The 19,798-nt window shown below is 30.7% G+C and overlaps 3 protein-coding genes across 4 annotated transcripts in view; 2 read left to right on the top strand and 1 right to left on the bottom strand.

Moving 5' to 3' along the window:
* Positions 1–76: 76 nt before the first annotated feature.
* Positions 77–4,524, top strand: LOC658239 (uncharacterized protein). Of its 2 annotated transcripts, none has more exons than XM_964645.4 (6): positions 77–280; positions 352–553; positions 601–836; positions 2,859–3,113; positions 3,170–3,400; positions 4,225–4,524. In XM_964645.4, the coding sequence occupies exons 1-6, from the start codon at positions 209–211 to the stop codon at positions 4,393–4,395; spliced, it is 1,167 nt and encodes a 388-aa protein (XP_969738.1). In that variant the 5' UTR covers positions 77–208; the 3' UTR covers positions 4,396–4,524. The 2 variants fall into 2 exon arrangements, with proteins under 2 accessions (XP_969738.1, XP_015833704.1); XM_015978218.2 differs by having other exon boundaries at positions 99–288.
* LOC103314727 (mitochondrial cardiolipin hydrolase) lies at positions 4,468–5,301 on the bottom strand. The gene is made up of 2 exons (XM_008201445.3): positions 4,807–5,301; positions 4,468–4,755 (listed from the first exon to the last, which is right to left on the bottom strand). Exons 1-2 carry the CDS (start codon positions 5,231–5,233, stop codon positions 4,514–4,516), a joined length of 669 nt encoding a protein of 222 aa, XP_008199667.1. The 5' UTR covers positions 5,234–5,301; the 3' UTR covers positions 4,468–4,513.
* Positions 5,302–9,072: 3,771 nt separating this feature from the next.
* p130CAS overlaps positions 9,073–19,798 on the top strand; it is a 46,903-nt gene continuing 36,177 nt past the window's right edge. The window contains exon 1 of the mRNA XM_964572.5: positions 9,073–9,264. Coding sequence (XP_969665.2) covers positions 9,229–9,264 — 36 coding nt within the window. The 5' untranslated portion in view covers positions 9,073–9,228. The remainder of the gene's footprint in view (positions 9,265–19,798) is intronic.

A 19,798-nucleotide genomic window follows, 5' to 3' on the forward strand; every position in this document is an offset into this window, starting at 1 on the left:
CTCGTACCAATGTAAAATTTTATTGGTAAATCGATTTTTTCTACACTTTTTTGTCAGGTTGGAGCCGTGAATTATTTTTCCGTCAAAATTGTCTGTCAAATCCCCGACCTGTCACTGTGCATGTGGAACTTCCGAAAGCGAAATATTTTTCGTTTTCTTTGAAAAAATTATCAAGATTATTTAATTCTCTCAATTAGAACTGTAAAAAATGCCACCGAAGGCCAAACCGGCAGCACCCAGTAAGAAAACTGAACAGAAAAAGAAAGAAAAAGTGATTGAGGTACATATGTAATGATTTTTTATTTATCTCTATATTTAATTCTAATGTGCAAATTTTCAACTAATTATTAGGACAAGACTTTCGGTTTGAAAAATAAAAAAGGGGCCAAGCAGCAGAAATTCATACAGCAAGTCGAGAAACAAGTTAAAACTGGGGGTCACCATCCTGTTAAAGAAGATGGGGGGAAGAAAGCGGAAAAGGAGAAGAAGTTGAAGGAACAGAAGGAAATGGCTATTTTATTTAAGACCGTGCAAACGCAGAAAGTCGAGAAAGGTTGTTTGTTCACTTTTTATTGCTCCATTTTTACCAAGTTTTTACAGGGACTGATCCCAAGTCTGTGGTTTGTTCGTTCTTCAAACAGGGCCAGTGCGGCAAAGGTGATAAGTGCAAATTTTCCCATGATTTGAGTATAGAGCGGAAGGCGGAGAAAAGGTCGCTGTATGTGGATATGAGAGATGATGAAGAAGAAACTATGGAAAACTGGGATGAGCAAAAGCTGTTTGAAGTGATAGAGAAGAAACATGGAAAGACGGGGAAAATGCCCACTACTGACATTGTAAGGTTTAGTTACAAATTGTACCGGGTGTGTCAAAAATGTATTGGTAACATTGAGTTATTGGTATTCCTGATAATTTTGATAGTTAATGTTGTCAACATATGATTTCAAGTTTGTAACCAACTTGACGACAAGAAACACAGTCTTTCATAATCACCTGTAGATTTTGTAAGTCTAAAAAAAACGTGGTAGAGTCCTCTACAAATTTCATTGGCATAATTACGTCAGTTAACTGTTGAAGTTGAAATTTTGAACAATTGTTTTGCGTTAAATATTTTTACAACCAGTTTTTTACGAAAAAAATATTCTCGGCAATGTTTTTATTTATGTAGATGGTTACCTAATGTGTAAAGAAATTTACTATACCGACATAAATTGAAACATTCGAAATAAATTTACCATTGGGGGCGCCACTGACTCAGACGAAGTTTTCTTAAATTATAAAATTTCTTACACTGTTTGTGGTGCCTAGGCAGAGTAGTTTTAAAGTTTTGATGCTTAATTGTGAAATTAACGTAATAGAGAAAATTCCGAAAACTACTAGTTAATTTATTCCTGAAAAGACATAGCTTTGAAAGTAAAACTCATTGACACTTTTCAAGCTCACAACATTACCTTGTACTCATACTTTGTTAATTATGATTTTCTTATTATAAAACTCTATACCTAGAGCCGGAGCGGGGTTTCATTACTTTTTATTTTATTTCACAGACTATTAAAAGCAAAATGTGATTTTTTGCATGTAAATCTTAAAAATTCCTAAAACGTTTTTAATTTTTTGAGGGTAAATTGAAGCGCTTTTTAAACGTCAGTTAGGTGGAACGAAATATTACTCTAATGAAAATCTATTGGTTGCAATAGTTTTTAACCCAATTTACGATTATGTGTATTTTTGTATAAGAGAATTGTAAAAAACTTATTTTCATTCAAATTTATGCGTTAAATGTTCCAAAGAGATTATTACATATTTGTATATATTTTGTTTATTCTTAGACGATACTAAACCAACTAAACATAATTGACGAAACGAACAGTTTCGGAAGTACATATCAGGGAATATACGTTGATTATAATATAACCACATAATGTCGAAAATTTCGAAAAATAAATTGGATTGTCTTTAGTACTGTTGGCAGAGACTAAAGTTAATGTTTATTTTTTTATAAAATTGTTTATAACATATACCTTTTCGCAAAAAACATAGGTACGTTTATTTTTTTTTTAAATGTTGGTTACCTGTATTAAGTGTATTTTTGCCAAAAAATATCGAAAAAAAGATTGCTTTTTAAGTTTGAAAAATATGTGGCCATTAAAAAAAAATATGTAATTTACTGACAGTTTTTTTTTCAAAATATTTTAGCAAAAGCCTATTTGGATAATGGACAAACTACAGGATGCTCAAGTGTAGGTTGGGGAAAAAATTTTGAAAAAATTCCAATGTCATATCAAAAATCTACAGCTTTAAACTCATTTTGTTAACTTCAGTTTTCATTATTTTTTAATGTCTTTATCTTTCACATTAAATAATCGTTCCCTAACACGATGATGAATAATTATTTTAATTTAAAATTGTCAGTCTTTAACAGCTTTTTTAATTAAAATAATTATTAATAATAATACGAGTGCGAAAACACAAACTTAAAGTTCGAGGGCTGTCGTTATGCAACGAGCGTATGCGAGTTACATACCTAGACACCCGAGAACTTTAAGCGTTTTCGCATAAGTGTTATTAAGATTTTTTTGTTGGAACATTTAAATTTAAAACACGTTGCTATGGGAAACCTGTTTTAAAATAATGAAAACACGTTTTAAAATGGTGTTTATAATCTAGGATTTAGATATTAAAAAGAAGGCTTAAAATGTTTCCAACAAAACAAAATTATAAAAAATCACAATTTCTAGATGTGTCAATAGTGAGAATTATTTCCAAGGAAACTGTTTCAAAAATATTTTATTTTTATTGTTGATCAAATTCTATTGCGATCACGACTGTTTTTAAAGTGTGTAATTGTCTAATTTCAGATTTGTAAACATTTCTTGGAAGCTGTAGAAAAATCAAAGTATGGCTGGTTCTGGCAATGTCCCTCTGGAGAAAGCTGTATTTACAGACACGCTCTCCCACCAGGTTTCACGTTAAAGAAAGATAAGAAAAAAGACGACAAACGTGATGAAATATCACTGGAAGATCTAATTGAAAAGGAAAGAGCAGCACTAGGTTCTACTCAAACTAAAGTCACGTTAGAGACATTTTTAGCGTGGAAAAAACGTAAAATTCAGGTTTGTTTTATTTACGGAGGTGCTAAAACAATTCTAACACATTTATTTGAATTTAGGAAAAAAAAGACGCCGCAAAACGGGATGAAGACAAAAAACGAACCGACTTTAAGGCAGGCAAACAAGTCGGACTTAGTGGTAGAGAAATGTTTAGTTTTAATCCTGAATTGGCGGCGCAGAATAACATGGATGAAGGCGATGAAGCGTTTGATTCTTACAATTATTCAGACACCGAAGATGATGAAGCGGATTATAAAGAAATCAATTTAGATCTAATTAGTGCCGAAGAGGTAAGTTGAAAAATAAACTGTCCTGAGTCAAGCGTGCTCTGTAGATTTTATAAACGTGTATTAACTGTTTCAAAACTATAAAAACGCGTTTTGATAAATATGCGACAGTGCGCAAAGAATTACCACTTTGAACTATCAATTTGAATACGGTTGAAGATACAAAAAAGTATAAGGAACAAAGTTGTAGAGAATTGAATTTTCTACAAAAAAGTCCGCGACACTATATTTCTAAATAATATTTTCAACGGTTTAGATAACAAATGATTTTTTCCACTTTGGTTTCACAAATTGTTCATTGTAAAATTTTTTTGTTTCACAAAAAGAACTTTTATGCAACTCCTTTTAGTAACTTTGTAGGAGTTGTATTGGCAGTGCTGGGCTGGGTGTCATCAGTCATCACTTAATTTAGTGTGTAATCTGTCAACAGCGACAAGTCGTTTATTGATAAAGCCCGAATTAATTAACAAAATTAAGGGGAAATAGTTTGAACAGATTTTGATAAGTTAAACTAAACAAAAATAAAAAGTAGAAAAAATAGTATATTACACTCGTTTTATAAGACTTAATTGTGGCACTCATTCTAATGGAGCACTCCTTCGTCGTGCTCCAAAACCATTCGAGCTTTAATAGAACGTCTTATAAAACTCGTATAATATACTATTCCAATAATTCTCCACGACTTTCTTCCTAACATTTTTCTTGCATCTGTAACCGTTTTCGCAGCGTTTTGAAAAATATACACATTTGACATTTTGAAATTTCCACAGAACTCTTGATTACGTTTTTGTTTAGCGTCCAATAATTTCACTTTTTAATTATTTTAGGTTGACGGGACTGGAACTGTGGCCTCTGAAGACCGGCTGAAGACAAGCTCAAAAGTAACAGAAAATGGTGAAGAAGGTGCATCTGCAGTACCCATCAATGAAAATTTGTTCCTTGAGGAGGATTTAGAAGCTTTAGATGAAGAACTAAACGACTTAGATTTAGAAGAATAAGGGTGCTAATATTTAGCATTGTTGGAATTTAATTTCATTACTAAACTCGTAATGCACACCAGAGATCAACGGTTTAAAAAAATAATGTATTTGTTAATTTTATTTTGAATAAACATCTCTAAAGAAAAATGTCTGAGTTTTCGAACGTGGTCCAAAGTGATTCAAACTCTTCATTATACCTTTTAATCATCGTTGAATTATTTGTGATGCATACGAATTCAAAGTTTTTGAGACACCCTTGAACTGTTAAATTCAGTGATCCTAGGAACATTTTCTGCAAGTTTGGATCCTCAGCATCGACAAGGCAGTATTTGTGATGCATCAAGGAGTCTTGATAAGGGGGCGTCCGAACCTCAAAACCTACAATTTTGATTATTTTTCCGGAAAAATATTTGAAAAATTTCGAATTACCGTATCGTTCTTTCAGCAATTTAGTTTTAGAACGTTCCATTTTGTACATAACGTGGTCTGTGATTATTCTAACTTTCACACCGCGATCTTCGGCTTTAATTAGCTCGTCAGTAACTTGCTTCAATGTGACCATATACATGCACAAAGATATGGAGTATTTTGCTGATCCTAGGAACCGTAACAGCGTATTTAAATGTGTGACTGAACAATTATCTTCACATGCTGTATGTGTATTAAAATGACTTGAACACATCACGTTTTTCATCGTGAAAAAAATACAGTGGTAATAGCTACTGTCCTGGTCCCACTTTTCATCTCGTAACTTTTTCAGTTTAAATTTATGTCTTCGTTTGATTAAGTAATTCAAAATCATTGGAAGAACAGTTGCACCGAGTGCAAAAAAAGCCCGGTTCCACATTCTATGCATTTTGAATTGTTGAAGCACAACAGAAAATATTTTAGGTTAGGTCGGGTTTGCGCACGCGCACCGTAAAGCCCAAGGCAATTTCAGTTTAAATTTTGGCGCTTTGTTGCACCAATTATAATTAAATAGGTAGAAACGTAAAAATAAAGCGATCAGTAATAAATCCGATTTTAATCAGTAAAAAATAATAAATGCTCAATATTTAATTAATTTTTGCACAGTAAAAAACAGTGATCGGTATAATATAATATTTTGCACAGTTAAAAACCAAGCATATAATTTTAGTTTGCACAGTTTAAATAAACGCTCAGTAGCTAGCCTGGGGCCCCAGCGAACTAATAGATGACACCTCTCGAACACGTCGTGGAATCATAATTTTTATGGAGCTACAGCGACGTACAGTTGGTAGCCTGCAGGCTGGGGCTTTGCCCAAGCAAACTAAAAGGAAACATACCCCTCAAACGATTAAACTCGAAAGCGTAGAACTCGAAATGTGGGAATATAGACTCTCCAGTTTTGAAATACTATTATTTACTGCACATTTATTATTTTTACTGGGTATGTATCATTTTTGCTGAACAAAAATACTTGTCATTTAAATAAAATATTGGGCATTTAATATGTACCTTAATTAAATTTCTGTAACCACAGCTATAACTGTTGCTATAAGCATTAAAATATGCTGTAATTAATAATTTTACTCGATGGCAGACCTGGACTAAAGATAAGTCGAGAGAAACATACGCTTTAGAAAAAGGAGACAAAATCAACATTTGGTAGAAAGAAAGAAGTTAAAATAAACTACAGACTAACAAACTTAAACGCAATTTATTTTCGAATCCATAAAATACGATACCTAAAAGCAATTTTCAGTTTAGAAAAAGAGAAATAATTGTTTTCTTAGAGTAATGCAGCAGCCTTTAAATAAACAAAAAGCACCATTTTCAAACTAATTCATGGTTGTTTATTTTGATAAAATTCCTCCAAATAATTAGAAACTTTTGTCACTAGATAAAAAGTGTAGTAAGACCCTGGAACTAGGGAAATTGTTGACATATTTCACGAAAAAATTAAATGTCTGAGTAAAAAAACTGCATATAAACCTCGGCATAAACATTCCGAGAAACGCAAATTAACTCCCTTTTAGACTCAGTTTGGTTTGACTTATATATATTTGACGAAATTTCGCAAATAAAAAAAGAACACAGAATCTGAGCTGTCGTAGAACTAAAGACAAAAAATATTTTCTGAAGCACTAACATAACTTAAAAATTCATATTTGCAGAAAAAAGGCTCAAACAATTTTTTTGTCATAGGAACTTTTAATTCAGTTTGATGTCCTTATTATTTTGGAATACGAAAAAATTATTAAAAATTAACATTATTTTTTAACCAAACTATAGTAGTTTGATGAAATTTTTTTAAATTTTATGACATAGTTAAGTATCTATAGCCTAGTCAAATTAGACAAATCGGGGGAAAAAATTCCTAGAGAGTTGGAATTGTTTTTAAAAGCTTCCTTTACACTTGGGTAGACATACTGGGTGTGGTAACCTTATCGCGCACTCAAGAAAATCGCGACTTCTAATGAAATAAAAATCCTAAAATTTTACACACCACTCTATACATTGATACCACTGATTGGACAATTCTCGATTTTCATTAAATTTTTTTGTTAATAAATAAAGTCGTAGCAGTTTTGCGAGTTTTTGGACATTAACTGTTAATTTAACTACAAAGTTTTTAGATCAAATGAATCCTTACCTGCTAGCCCATCGAGCGGTGGTATCAGAATTAAAAATTTTTACTTGTTTGGTGAAATAATCGGTCTTTTTTATTTAGACGCAAACCAGACGCGTGATTTATTAGAAGATGGTATAATTTGCCAACAAAGGGATCAGTTACCAGTAGCCGACCTTTTTGGAGTCCCTTATTTACAGTCTTGCAATAAAACTGATTCCTGCATTGAAATATCCCAACGAAATCTTTTACAATCTTACCCTAATTACAGTTCACATTGTCACCTAAATTTACGACGCCACAACAACTCATAAATAAAAATAATTTTTAAAGTTAAAATGGAAAAGTGCGTTTAATTCATAATCTGATTGGTATTTTTTTTCGCTAATTTCGTAAACAATTATTTGAAGTGAATACGCGTGGTCTGGTATAAAATTTATAATTTGACTTTTTGGTCGAAAATTACTTTTTTTTAATTATTATTTTTATCTGCAAGTGAAAAATTACCAAAAAATTAGAGGAGATACTTTTTGAAGGTACAGTCAGGCGTGTAGAATGCAATACTTTTTTATTTAATTAGAAATCGCGATTTTCTTAGGTGCGCGATAAGGTTGCGCACCTAGAATTTAGCTGTATCCATACTTTTTAGCGATCAAATAAATAAATAACGATACAGGTATACACGTTGTGGTAATAAAAGATGTTCAGTTAAGCACAAAAATGAAAGTAGTCAGATTTTTTTCAAGCAACTTAATTTTGATATATTCTTTAATTTGTTTTCTTTAATAACGGTATCGATTTTTGCTCTTTTGTTCCTATGATGTGGAATATAATTTATTGTCAAATTTGCAAGTTTTTTTTTATTGTTTTGTACATCATAAGACATTAATTGTTAATTTTTTTCAACAGGTATTTGTTTAATGTTCCAAGAGCTGTCGTTTCTACTAACTAAAGACAAAAAAATATTATCTGAAGCACCAATATAACTTAAAAATTTTAATTTGAAGAAAAAAGGCTCAATCAATTTTTGGTCATAGGAACTTTTAATTCAGTTTGATGTCCTTTATCAGCACCCGAGAGATTGTCCGGTACTTTTAAATAATTCTGTATTATTGAACTTATTTTTATCAAAATTCTTCCAATTAATTACGTTTCTGATAGCAAAAAGCGTTAAAACACGCAAAAAAAGGAAGAATAATGTAGACACACATATAGACACGTACGAGTATTATTGAGGCAGCCTTATTTTAAAATAATAAAAAATTATTAATAATAACCATTTTTTTTAACCAAACTATAGTAGTTTCATAGAAATTTTTTTATAAATTTTATGACATAATTAAGTATCTGATAGAAAAAAAGTAACAAACAATAAAATAAATTGACCTGATTAAGCGATTTTGCGGCTTTGTTTTTTCTAGTTTTAGACTTCACTTTGGACTTAATTGCGTTTTTTTTGTTCCTGATCTCGTTCCGAACTTTAGTTCAAAAATGTGTTTAAGAAAAAGACGAAATAATACTGTTTTTACTACTTTCTGCACATTTTTGAGAAACTTTGGAGACATAATTAAGCTGACTAAAAAAAACTGTATAAATAACACCCCAAAAAGGCAAACATTGCTCCACTAGCAATCTTATTTTATTAGTTAAACCGTTTACTGACATAATTCAATGATTTTTCGGTTTATTTTGCGATCACAATTCTTGGTACAAACCGAAAATCGTTTTGTAGGTCAGGGGTGTTCCCAAATGGCGCCCTTCTCATATTGCAGATTGCGTAACCGCCCCCTTTGACATGCCGCCAGGGTGCGGTGCAGCCCCCACATCCGCCAAGCTTAAAAATCGCATCACCCAACGGAAAATTAATAATTAATACCATCCATTCATTGTATGGGCGAGGGAAAAAAATATAAACGATACAATTAAAAATGCAATAAACTGTGGTCACGGATGATGCTGCTGCCACTTCTCTCCGCTGGACCATACGGAACAGAAGTCTCCAAATAGCCAGTTATGGTTGTGTAGAAAAACTCGTCTACAGTATGATCAATAAATGTTTGTGTGCATGCTCAGTTCCACGATCTGCAGCCGAGTCCACGAATGATTCACGAAACACTATTTCCAGTTTAGTTGGTTTGTAGCTGCATGGGAGTGGAGAAGGTGATGGTATTCTTCAAGTTGGGCCTTACTTAACTTTACCTTTATTTTGGTTTTTCTCTATTTCTCTGTGTTTTTTTAAGTTTCGTGTTATTTCCAAAATGCCTCAACCAACGGATAACTTGCCTCCTTCACAGGTATGTAGCTATGCAATTTATTACAATTTTTCCGATCATACTTCACTGTCAAGTTTATAATCATATGTTTGTATAATATTAATGTTATTATTAAATAAAGTTTATAAATATAGCTTTGCCTTGACTGTATTACTGTTTTAAAAAGTACCAACGGCGTTTTGCTGCTACCATTTTACTGATGTGTATTACATTTTGTAAGTGCTTGATTAGATAAGTTGTGATAAAAGTGTTGAGATGGACAAAATGTTTCCGTATTTATACTTCCAATAAGCATTTGCTCTGTGCTCTAAATCGTCTTCTAACACAATGAAATTTATATGCAAATATTGATTTTTTAATTACTTCAACTATTGTGGCATGTAGGCATGAATTTGCATTGATTATTCAAAATCACATATTACATAGCTGACTGCACCGGGAGTTTGCAATCGATTTCTGCCGTCCTGTGTTGCATGAACCTACACTACAATCAAAATTGCAAATATACAGGATGCTCAAAAACTGGCGCACCAACTCAGTGGTACGTTATTGAGAAGCAAGTGCAGATTACGGGAAAAATGTTGAAAAAATTCCTAAAGTTATATTTTAAAAAATCTGGAGCTACAAACTTATTGTGTTAACTTCTTTAGTATTCATTATTTTTTTATATTTTTATGTTTCATACCAGGTAATCGATGAATAATTATTTTAAAATTTACGATCAGATTTTAGGAGTTTTTTTAATTTAAAAAAATTAAAATTCATCCAAAAAATCACAATGTGTAGATGTGCCAACACTGGGAATTATTTCCTAGGAAACCGTTTCAAAAATAATTTATTTTTATTGTTGCTCAAATTCTATTACGATCATGACTGTTAGACAACGTTGCCACATATCATTTACCTAAAATTAGTTATTTATCAATAACTTTAATACAAAGAATTTTTTTACTATTTTTACCATTATATGTAACCACTTCTCTACTACACACCATTGAGTTGGTGCGCCAGTTTTTGAGCACGCTGTATATAACATCATGCCATAGCTAAAATATTTTACAAAATCGGCAAAATAATATAATTCATAGTGATTTTTCAGTTTTTAATAATAATAATAATTTATTAATTTTCAACAGGTAAATCACCCAAGTACAGAAAATGAAATTAAGTTAAATAAACGTTTTGTATTTAAACTAAAACTAGAAACAATACAAAGGTAAGAAGACAAGTAAAAAAAAAACAAATAATTAATTTTGAATTTTGCCTACCATTTAATTAACCTAATGCCCGAAAAACCCGAAATATTAGATTTTGTATGAAATTAAAAGAAAGAAAATTAATATCACAACTACTGCTAATTTTATTAAAATTCCTGCACATTATGTATGTACAATGACAATTTTAAAAGAGCATTAGTATTACAATGGATACAATAAAAAGTTATGTAGTACCGTAAGTTAATTTTAGGAACCAGATAAATTATCTTATTCACAAAACTAATGCAATATATCTTATTGTCCAGTATTGTTTAGTTAGTGCTTTATACAAAAAAATGTCTTAATAAACGTCTGATAAATACAAAAATTTTCCCCTTTTAGAATGTAATTTAATGACTTTCGGTTTATTTTTGCCAAAAGTTTACATTGCGACATTTCTGACCGAAAATTGTGCTAAAATGCTTAAAAAATACAAAATATGAAAAACACTCTACAGGGTGATTCAAAAATACCGTACAATCTCTCACGTGCTGATAAAGGACATCAAACTGAATTAAAAGTTCCGATGACAAAAAATGGACTTTTTTTTCTTCATTGTTAAATTTTTAACTGGTAAATTCGACAATAAATATATTCAACATCCTAGGAAACAAGAGAGCAACAATCGATACCGTTGCTAAGGAAAACAAATTAGAAAATATTGCTTGAAAAAAATCTGACTTCACTTTTGTATTTGACTGAACGTCTTTTTGACTTAATTCAGTGATTTTTTGGTTTATTTTTGTTCAAATTCTTTAAAATAATAATGTTTCTAGATAAAGGACAACGTATTAAGACATTCAACATTAAAAAACTTAAACTTTTGCGGCTAATAAGTTGTTAAAAATTTCAAAATCGTCCATTTTTTAATTCTGAGTGTTTCTTTTGAAAGTTTTTAGCTAAATTTATTATGTTCTCTTATACTTGTTATCATTTTTTTCGTAAGCTAAATACATAGTTTTGGACTATCAAAGTATGTAAACTAAGTTTCATCATTGTTTGTCCACAACCCTTATAGTGACTTATAGCGGCGGTCAGCTCGATTTGCGTGTGCGTCATCAATTTCATTTTTTCATTACCAACACAAAGCTATAAAAAATTATCAAAAACAATGCAAATTTAAACAGCTAAGGGCTATCTAAGGGTGGTATCCTTGAACATTAATTTAGATGTGCACTTCGACAACACCGTCAAGTGTCACGAATTTGTCAAACTGACATTGACAGTAAAATATAGACGTCGTCGCATGGTTGTCGAAAGTGTTATCGGTGTTAATCGCAAGTATTTTCTGTTCGTTTATTATGTTTTGTGATTTGCGTTTCGTTAGGTTTTTGATTCTGCGTTTATTAGTTCTTGTTTTGTGAATCTGTATTTTTTGTAACAAATCATAATTTAAACACTTCGTAAGCTCAAAAGATATTTGATAGTTTGTCACCGCTATGACCCTGCTATGTAAACGTAGTGACAGAAATGTCAGATGACGCACACGCAAATGGAGCTGAGCGCTACCATAGCATCTACTATCTGTATTCTAAATTTTACACTTAAGTCATTTCAAAAACTGGTTTAATAAACGTCTGATTATACCAAAATTATTCCATTTTTGAAGTAATTTGATGATTTTCGGTTTATTTTTGACGATATTTAACATTGCGCTCTTTCTGACTGAAAAATGTGCTAAAATGTTTGAAAAATAACAAATATGAAATATTCTATAATTTTCCAACTAAAATGTTTTTGCAAAATTTCTTATTTTTTTCTTATATTTTTTATCATTTCTATCGTAATCGTAATAGTTTTGGACTATCGAAGTATGTAAACAAAGTTTTATCAATTTTGTTTTATCAATCTGTATTCCAAGTCATTTCAAAAACTGGGTTCGATAAATAAAAAAAAAATACTCCATTTTCGAATTATCGTATTTTGATGACTTTCGGTGTATTTTTGACGAAGTTTTACACTAAGCCGTTTTTGCCTCAAAATTCTAAAATAATACAAAATATGAAATACTGTGTAATTTTATTAAATGATAAGTCATATGACATGCTTTTAAGCTTTGAAAAAAACTTAAATTTCACAATTTTTTCGGGTAATTTTTGTCGAAATTCTTCAAAATAATAACGTTTCTGGATAAATAACAACTTATAAGATTTTCTGTAAAACAGTAAGTTCGAATGACAATAAAAAATCGTGATATTTTTCATTTCTTCTCAAACGTTTTTGCAAATTTTCTTATTTTTTCTTATATTTTTTATTATTTCTTTCGTAACCTTAATTGTTTTGGACTATTGAAGTACGCAAACTAAGTTTTATCAATCTGTATTCCAAATTATACACTTAAGTCATTTCAAAAACTGGGTTAAAAAAAAGTACACCATTTTCGAACTATGGTAATTTGATGACTTTCGGTTTATTTTTGATAAAGTTTTACAGCCGTTTCTGTCTGAAAAATGTGCTAAAACGCTAGAAAAATACAAAACATGAAATACTGTATAATTTTATTAAATGGTCCAATTTACTTTTAAGTCATATAAAATGCTTAGGTTTACGAAAGAGACGTAAATTTTATAATACATATTAGACGTATTCGGTGTTTTTCGGTTTATTTTTGTCGAAATTCTTCAAAACATTAACGTTTCTGGCTAAATAACAACGCATTAAAACATTAAACATTAATGGACAAAAACTTTTGCAGCTAATAAGTTATTTATTATTTATTTCCTCTAAACGAGCAACAATAATTATTGTACTATTTAATCATTTAAGAAAAGCAAATAACACTGAGCATATTTTTATTTTTATTTTGATTACCCTTAAAAAAATTCAAAATACTTCTAAAACACTGTAAAACACTAGTTCAAATGACAATGACGAAAATCGTTCATAATTTTGATTTCTGAGCAACATTTTTAATTTTTTTCTTATACTTGTTATCATTTCTTTTGTAAGCTAAATCGATTTCCAGCTAAATGTTCCAATTTACCATTAAGTCATATGACGTACGTAAGCTTTCGAAAAAGACTTAAATTTTACAATTTTTGACTTAATTCGGTGATTTTTCGACTTGTCTTCTTCTTCTTCTTCTTGTCGCAAATCCTTAAAATAATAACATCTACAAAAAGTAATTTAACCATATTTTAATTTCCATTTTTAATTACCCTTAAAAAAATGTAAAAATTTCCTGTAAAACGTTAAGTTCGAATGACAATGACAAAAATCGTCATATTTTTTATTTCTGAAAGTTTCTACTGAAATTTTTTAGCAAAATTTCTTATTTTCTCTTCTTATTCTTTTTATCATTTCTTTCGTAAGCTAAATAGCTTTGGACAATCGCAGCATGTATACCAAATTCCAGCATTGTGTGTTTACAACCCTTATACGACAAATAATACAATATCGACTTAATTCAGTAATTTGTCGGCTTATTTTTGTCGAAATTTCTCACATCTACGCCTAAATCACAACGCATTAAAACATTGAACATTAAAAACTAAAATGTTTACTAATAATAAGTTGTTATTTCTTCCAAGCAAGCAACTTATAATAATTGTACTATTTAACCAATGAAGTAGAAGTAAAAAGCTCTATCACCATTATTTATTTTCATTGCAAATGTCCTTAAAAAATTTAAATTCTCAGTAAAAAAATAAGTTCAAATGACAATAACAAAAATCGTCGTCTTTTTGACTTCTGAGAGTTTTTTCTGAAACTTTTTAGCAAAATTTCTTACTTATCTCTTATCTTATATATAATAATATAATATAATAATAATGCCCTAATAATATGGTAGCGACTTGATGTACAATTTCGTGCACTTTTTGAGGTATTTGCATTTATTTTTGTTTTTGGGGCGACTTGTTACGATTTAGTTTTTTATGGAGTTAACAATTAATTTTGGAATCTGGTGTATTTGTATTTGGTGTTTAATAGGGCGAGAAAATCCTTGACATTGTCAGAAAAACTGTTTAAAATATAAAATTCTGCTACTGGTTCACAGACAATTTACGCTCGTTTTATTTTTGCTATAAAATGTTACGCAAAATCGTAAAAAATATACGTGACATACCAGAGCATACAATGTTTGGGTTGAGGCAAAGCTGTCGTAATAAGTGCTTCTTCCATTAACAATAATTTCTGTTTAATACCAATTTTGAAATACTTTATAAATGCAAACCGGTTTACATTAGAATAAAAATTAAGTCAGTTTTGGTTTAACAAATTGAAAATGTTGCCCAAATATTGCAGAGAGGAAGTGTTATCGAATGAAAATGATGGACATTAAGGACAATCCAAAATTGGAAGTAATAATCTATCTTAATCGAACTCTGGCTTGAACAAAGCATTATTCAAAAATGATTGCCTTTAGCTGTCATAAAAGATAGATCAACGACCTTAATCAAAGGTAATTTAGACTAAATTCGTTCTGATAATTAATTCCACATAAAACGTATTTTTCTAAGAAAAATATTCGCATTTTTGTGGTAGTTTGGTATTTTTGGACTCGAATTTTTCTATACAGGGTGTCTCAACTAAGACTTTCGAACCTGATATCTCAGATATTTGTCAACGGATTTTTATGAAATTTAAAATGCAGATATTTTCGAAGATAAAGATTAAAATCCAATTAATGCAACAACTCAAGTCTTAAAAACGTAATTTTTACATGCCTTTTTAAAATGTTAAGCCTTTTAATACTTATATTAAAAAATATATCGTCAGTAAAAAATGCTGTCAGAAAAAACTCGTTCGTGGAAGACGTCTCTTTCTCGAGAAAAATGAGAAACAAACTGTTAAACGTGGGTACAGATGCAAAAGCGTAGATCTCTATGAGACAAATGAGCACTACCATTGAATTTTGGTCAGCCCTACTCGCACAAACGTAACTATCACGCAAGAGACATTTCACAATTAGCTCTCACCCATACAAAGTTAAAAAACAATATTTTTGACTTACTTTTGGTAATGTTTAATTCTTTCAAAAAGGATTAAAAGACTGAACAACAACTGAAAAATTCTAGACACTTGAACATTCAGGACTTTGGAAATGTTTCGTACACTGCTGATTGGATTCTCTTCAAAAGCTTGAATTACAGCCCCAACTATTGCTTCGTTTCCAGTGACGTGTTTTGTCCTCACTCCATTTAGTTCAGGTTCGCTTCCTGTGTCTTCAAATTATTGACGATTCTTTGAACTTTAAATTTTATAAATAACATTTCACAAAAAGTCCAACGACACTTTCCATAGGCGTATATTGATTTCTTTTTCAACAACACAGAAATTTCAGCCACTGTTGTTGGTTTTTAAAATAATTTCACTAAATTAAAACAATTTTACTTTTCTGACAACGCGCACATTTTTGACAGTTTTTTCAGTGGTACACAAAATGCCGCATAGAAATGCTTCATCAATTGTTTCAAAGGGTGACTGCCCAAATTACTATAAAATGTATACAGTATGTTTCGTCTAAACCCCACATTAGAAGTGTTGGTAATTCTAATAATAACAGTCATCTGAAAATTTGTTACAACCATAACCTCTTAGGTCTTGCTCACTGAAAATATTTTCAAGATGGTTTCACTTCCGGTTATACCGGAAGCCGCTATCAACTTTCTTATTTTAAATGGAAAGCTATATTTTTAATGCGTTTTTGGATTACTAGAGTTATTTTAAGGTAGTTTTCATAAGCTTCCCTATACCTAAATTTAGCCGTTTACGAAATATTTAGGGTTTTAAATTTTTTTAAAATTTGCACCTCCTAATTCAAAAATCGATAACAGTATCATTTTTAAAAATTTGGAAATATTTTTTAGCTCATTTGAAAGAGGAAGCATAGCTCTTTCATTTGGTGTTTTCAAATTTCTAAAAAAGAATAACAAATCCCAAATGTTTAAAGTTAAGTTTTCAGAACTTTAAGTACTCGTAACTCAATTTTTTCAAATGAAATGCCACAAGTTTTATTTCATTAAATCACTCTGCATCATTTCATTCTGTATCGCTCTGTATTAGCGTTCCCTATACTTATGTTTAATAGTTTTCAAGTTACAATAACTTTTTGTTGGGATTGAGAAATTCTTTAGCCATAGGTTTTTTCTCATAGGTTGCCATGAAAACGAGAGAAAAAATGTGGGAAATTAAAGTTTTTTAAACCGACATTCAATGAATTTATTTTGTTTTCATAGGACTGACAACACAATTTTGAACAGAATTTGTCGTTTGTTTAATCAGAAATGTTTTTATGGCAAACTATGCAAAAATAACTGTGCTTAGTACGAAATTTTCTACAATGTCAAAAAAAAACAACATAACTTGAAAATTATCACAGATAGGTATAGGGAATGCTAATACAGATCGATGCAGAAAATAATTCTCCTCTATCTAGTAAAATAAAAATTGGAACATCCCATTTAAAAATTAAGTTATGAGTACTTGAAGTTGTTGAAACTTAACTTTAAAATTTTTGGGTTTATTAACTTTTTTTCTAGTTTTGAACACACTGGAGAATAGATACAGGTTTTCTCTTTGAATTCTCCAAATATGATTTTGAAATCTCTAAAACTAGGAGAGTTACCGATTTTTTAAGTGACAGGTGCAAATCCAAAAATTTTCAAAAAATCTTAAATATCTCGAAAACGGTTAAACTTAGGTATAGGGAGAGCTGATAAAAACGTCCTTAAGATAACTCAACTTATCTAAAAACGCAGTGATAAACATAGCTTTCCACTTAAAATAAGAAAGATGATAGCGACTTCCGATATAACCGGAAGTGCTGCCATCTTGAAAATATTTGCATTGAGGAGAACTCAGTGGATTATAGGTTATGTAGCAACTTTCTAATAAATATCATCAATATATCAATACTTCTAATGTGGGGTTTAAATGGAACAGGCTGTAATTTGTCATTTAAAAGGCAATTTTGCACTCGGAGCAAAACAATTTTTTAATCACGAAATCTGATGACTTCGCACTATGGACCACAATAACTCATTTGATGTGGAAACAATTGCTGCCACTCGAATAAGAGATTATTGAGATCATATGATTGTGCACGTATGCAGTTTGTAGAGATAAATTTAATAAGTACTTGATCTCACAACACAAAAACAATCGAAAACATTCAACCTTGGCAAGGTCGATCACGACAATTATGTTTTAGAAACTGTGAAATGGTGATAGATTTTATCGAAAATAATTTTTTTATTGTAAGATTGTTTTGTTCATTTTCCCTCAAATCCAGCACAATAAGCGAGGAAATAAAACTAGCTGTGATGGACAGGTAAAAAGCGCGTATGAAATTCGTTCGAGATCATTTGGGTTTATCAAAAGGTGACCGTAACATGAGATGAATAAAAGTAGAACGGGGAATAATAAATTTAAGTTCTTGACATGCCCAGTATTTTGCCTCGAATTTTGCACGCTTGGAAGGCATTTTCGTGCCTCCCCTTGAAAAAATTGTTGAATTAACATAAGGATGAGCAAAAATGACGTCAGCTTTGTAGAAATCTCGAGCTGGTGTGGAATTCAAGTTATTACCTGCTTCTAATTTATTCTTCAGTGACGTTATAGGAATGCTATAAATTGATCAGTTATTTGATGATTACATCGAATCATTGGCTCGAAGTGGATTATTAGACACGCTTTGAAAAACTTGAAGTGCCCATAGAAGTCTTGCTGTAATAATAAGTAAATGGAAAATGCTATTTAGAAAATGCTTTCGAAACCTGGAAAGTGCAACATTTTCTAGCGTGTGGCTACTGAAATCAGGTAGCTGTACTACAACACGTTCAGGTCGGTAAAAATCGTTAACGATCATAATTAAAAAAATGCTAGAGGTGAACGGGTTAAAGACTGGTAAAACTGTAATTTTCTTTGGTTATCTATCTCGAAGTCGTTATATTACGAGTAACGAGTTGGTAGTTTTTGATCTTTTTCCGCACGCAATAAATATTCAATCTCCGAGCTTGTAGAGACGATTTTGCATACAAATATAGGTATTTGTCGTTGTGTTTAAATGACATTGATTTAGAGCTGCACTAACTGGAGACATTCAAACACGTATTGAGATGTTTCCAAATGTGATGCAAATTACGTATAAATACAACAATTTTCGATGGAAACTAAGTTGTTCGAGCAATATCTAGATTAACTTGCATAAAAATAAATCGTAGATAATCAATAAATCTTATCAAGGAGCAAAACAATTTTATAATTTTGTTAGAAAACAGTTCAGCTTTTCATACAAGCTTTATAAACTTCCCTGAAAGTCAATGGAACGAAACGTCGTAACTTTTACGACAAAAATGTTAATTCACTCTTGGTGTTTCTTGAGAGTGCACAAGTAAATGGCAGTAATAATACACTGAAGTGGTTAAAATAAAAGGATAGAGAAATACATACAAAAACATTATTGAAAATCTTATCGTGTAGATACGTTAAAATAGGCTATAAAAGTTTTATATCTGCTTGAAGAAGGGCAACTGCTTTGTATCGTGGGCATTAAATGTCTAGATATATTGAAATTGTATTTTAAATTGATAACTATTTTTTATACAATTTATAACGTTAAGAAGACTGATTTGTGAAATGTGTTTACTTAAATTAATTTTGTAATTATTATTTTCTGATGTAGTTATTGTTTATCATTTCAGCACTCAAACGAGTGTTCTAAAAGTAAGACACGCCATTAACGTCTCTTATTTATAATTTATAACAGGATTTGTTGTTTTTTTCTTCCAATCGAGAGTAGTATTATTTCATATTTCCTTAAAAAATTGCTGAAAATACAACTTTGTTCACTGTGCTGGAGTTTTCATAAGTTCTTAAAGTTGCAAATTGGACGTTAAAATTGTGAAGAAAAGAAAAAATTGGTCAACAAATCCTACTGACTGCACCAATTAAGTTTGTAATAAAACAAGGCGTGGTTTTTATAAAAAAAAACTATTACAAATGATGGTAATAAGAGGATATTCCATACCCCTACTTTCCAGGGCTGTAAAATTCTTATCAGTTTAGATAGGACACGAATTATAATCTCAATGACATCATTTTATAGGTCCATTTTGCAGGTTCATTTATTGTGTCATAAATACGAATAACCCTGTATAATCATTCTTTATGTTAAGGCCTGGCTTTTATTAACAAATGTGACGTCGTGTATGGCGAGATATCGAGAATTACTTGTGCTACGTGCACTTGTTCGTCAATATTTAAGTTTGAAATCCTGCTCCAGACTCGGAGAACAAGTAGTTATTTAACGTTTAATTAGGAGGGGAAAATCAATATTTGGATTTTTATTCTGGGGA

The sequence above is a fragment of the Tribolium castaneum genome, chromosome 1, assembly GCF_031307605.1.
Source record: "Tribolium castaneum strain GA2 chromosome 1, icTriCast1.1, whole genome shotgun sequence".
In the NCBI taxonomy this organism is placed as follows: Eukaryota; Metazoa; Arthropoda; class Insecta; order Coleoptera; family Tenebrionidae; genus Tribolium; species Tribolium castaneum.

Bases quoted from the DNA above. Each gene is read 5' to 3' on its own strand.
- LOC658239 (XM_964645.4), top strand. From the start codon at position 209: ATGCCACCGAAGGCCAAACCGGCAGCACCCAGTAAGAAAACTGAACAG. The intron at 837-2,858 runs GTAAGGTTTAGT...GTCTAATTTCAG, and splicing joins AAATGCCCACTACTGACATT to ATTTGTAAACATTTCTTGGA. The intron at 3,401-4,224 runs GTAAGTTGAAAA...TAATTATTTTAG, and splicing joins ATCTAATTAGTGCCGAAGAG to GTTGACGGGACTGGAACTGT.
- LOC103314727 (XM_008201445.3), bottom strand. From the start codon at position 5,233: ATGCATAGAATGTGGAACCGGGCTTTTTTTGCACTCGGTGCAACTGTT. The intron at 4,756-4,806 runs GTAATTCGAAAT...TCAAAATTGTAG, and splicing joins ATTGCTGAAAGAACGATACG to GTTTTGAGGTTCGGACGCCC.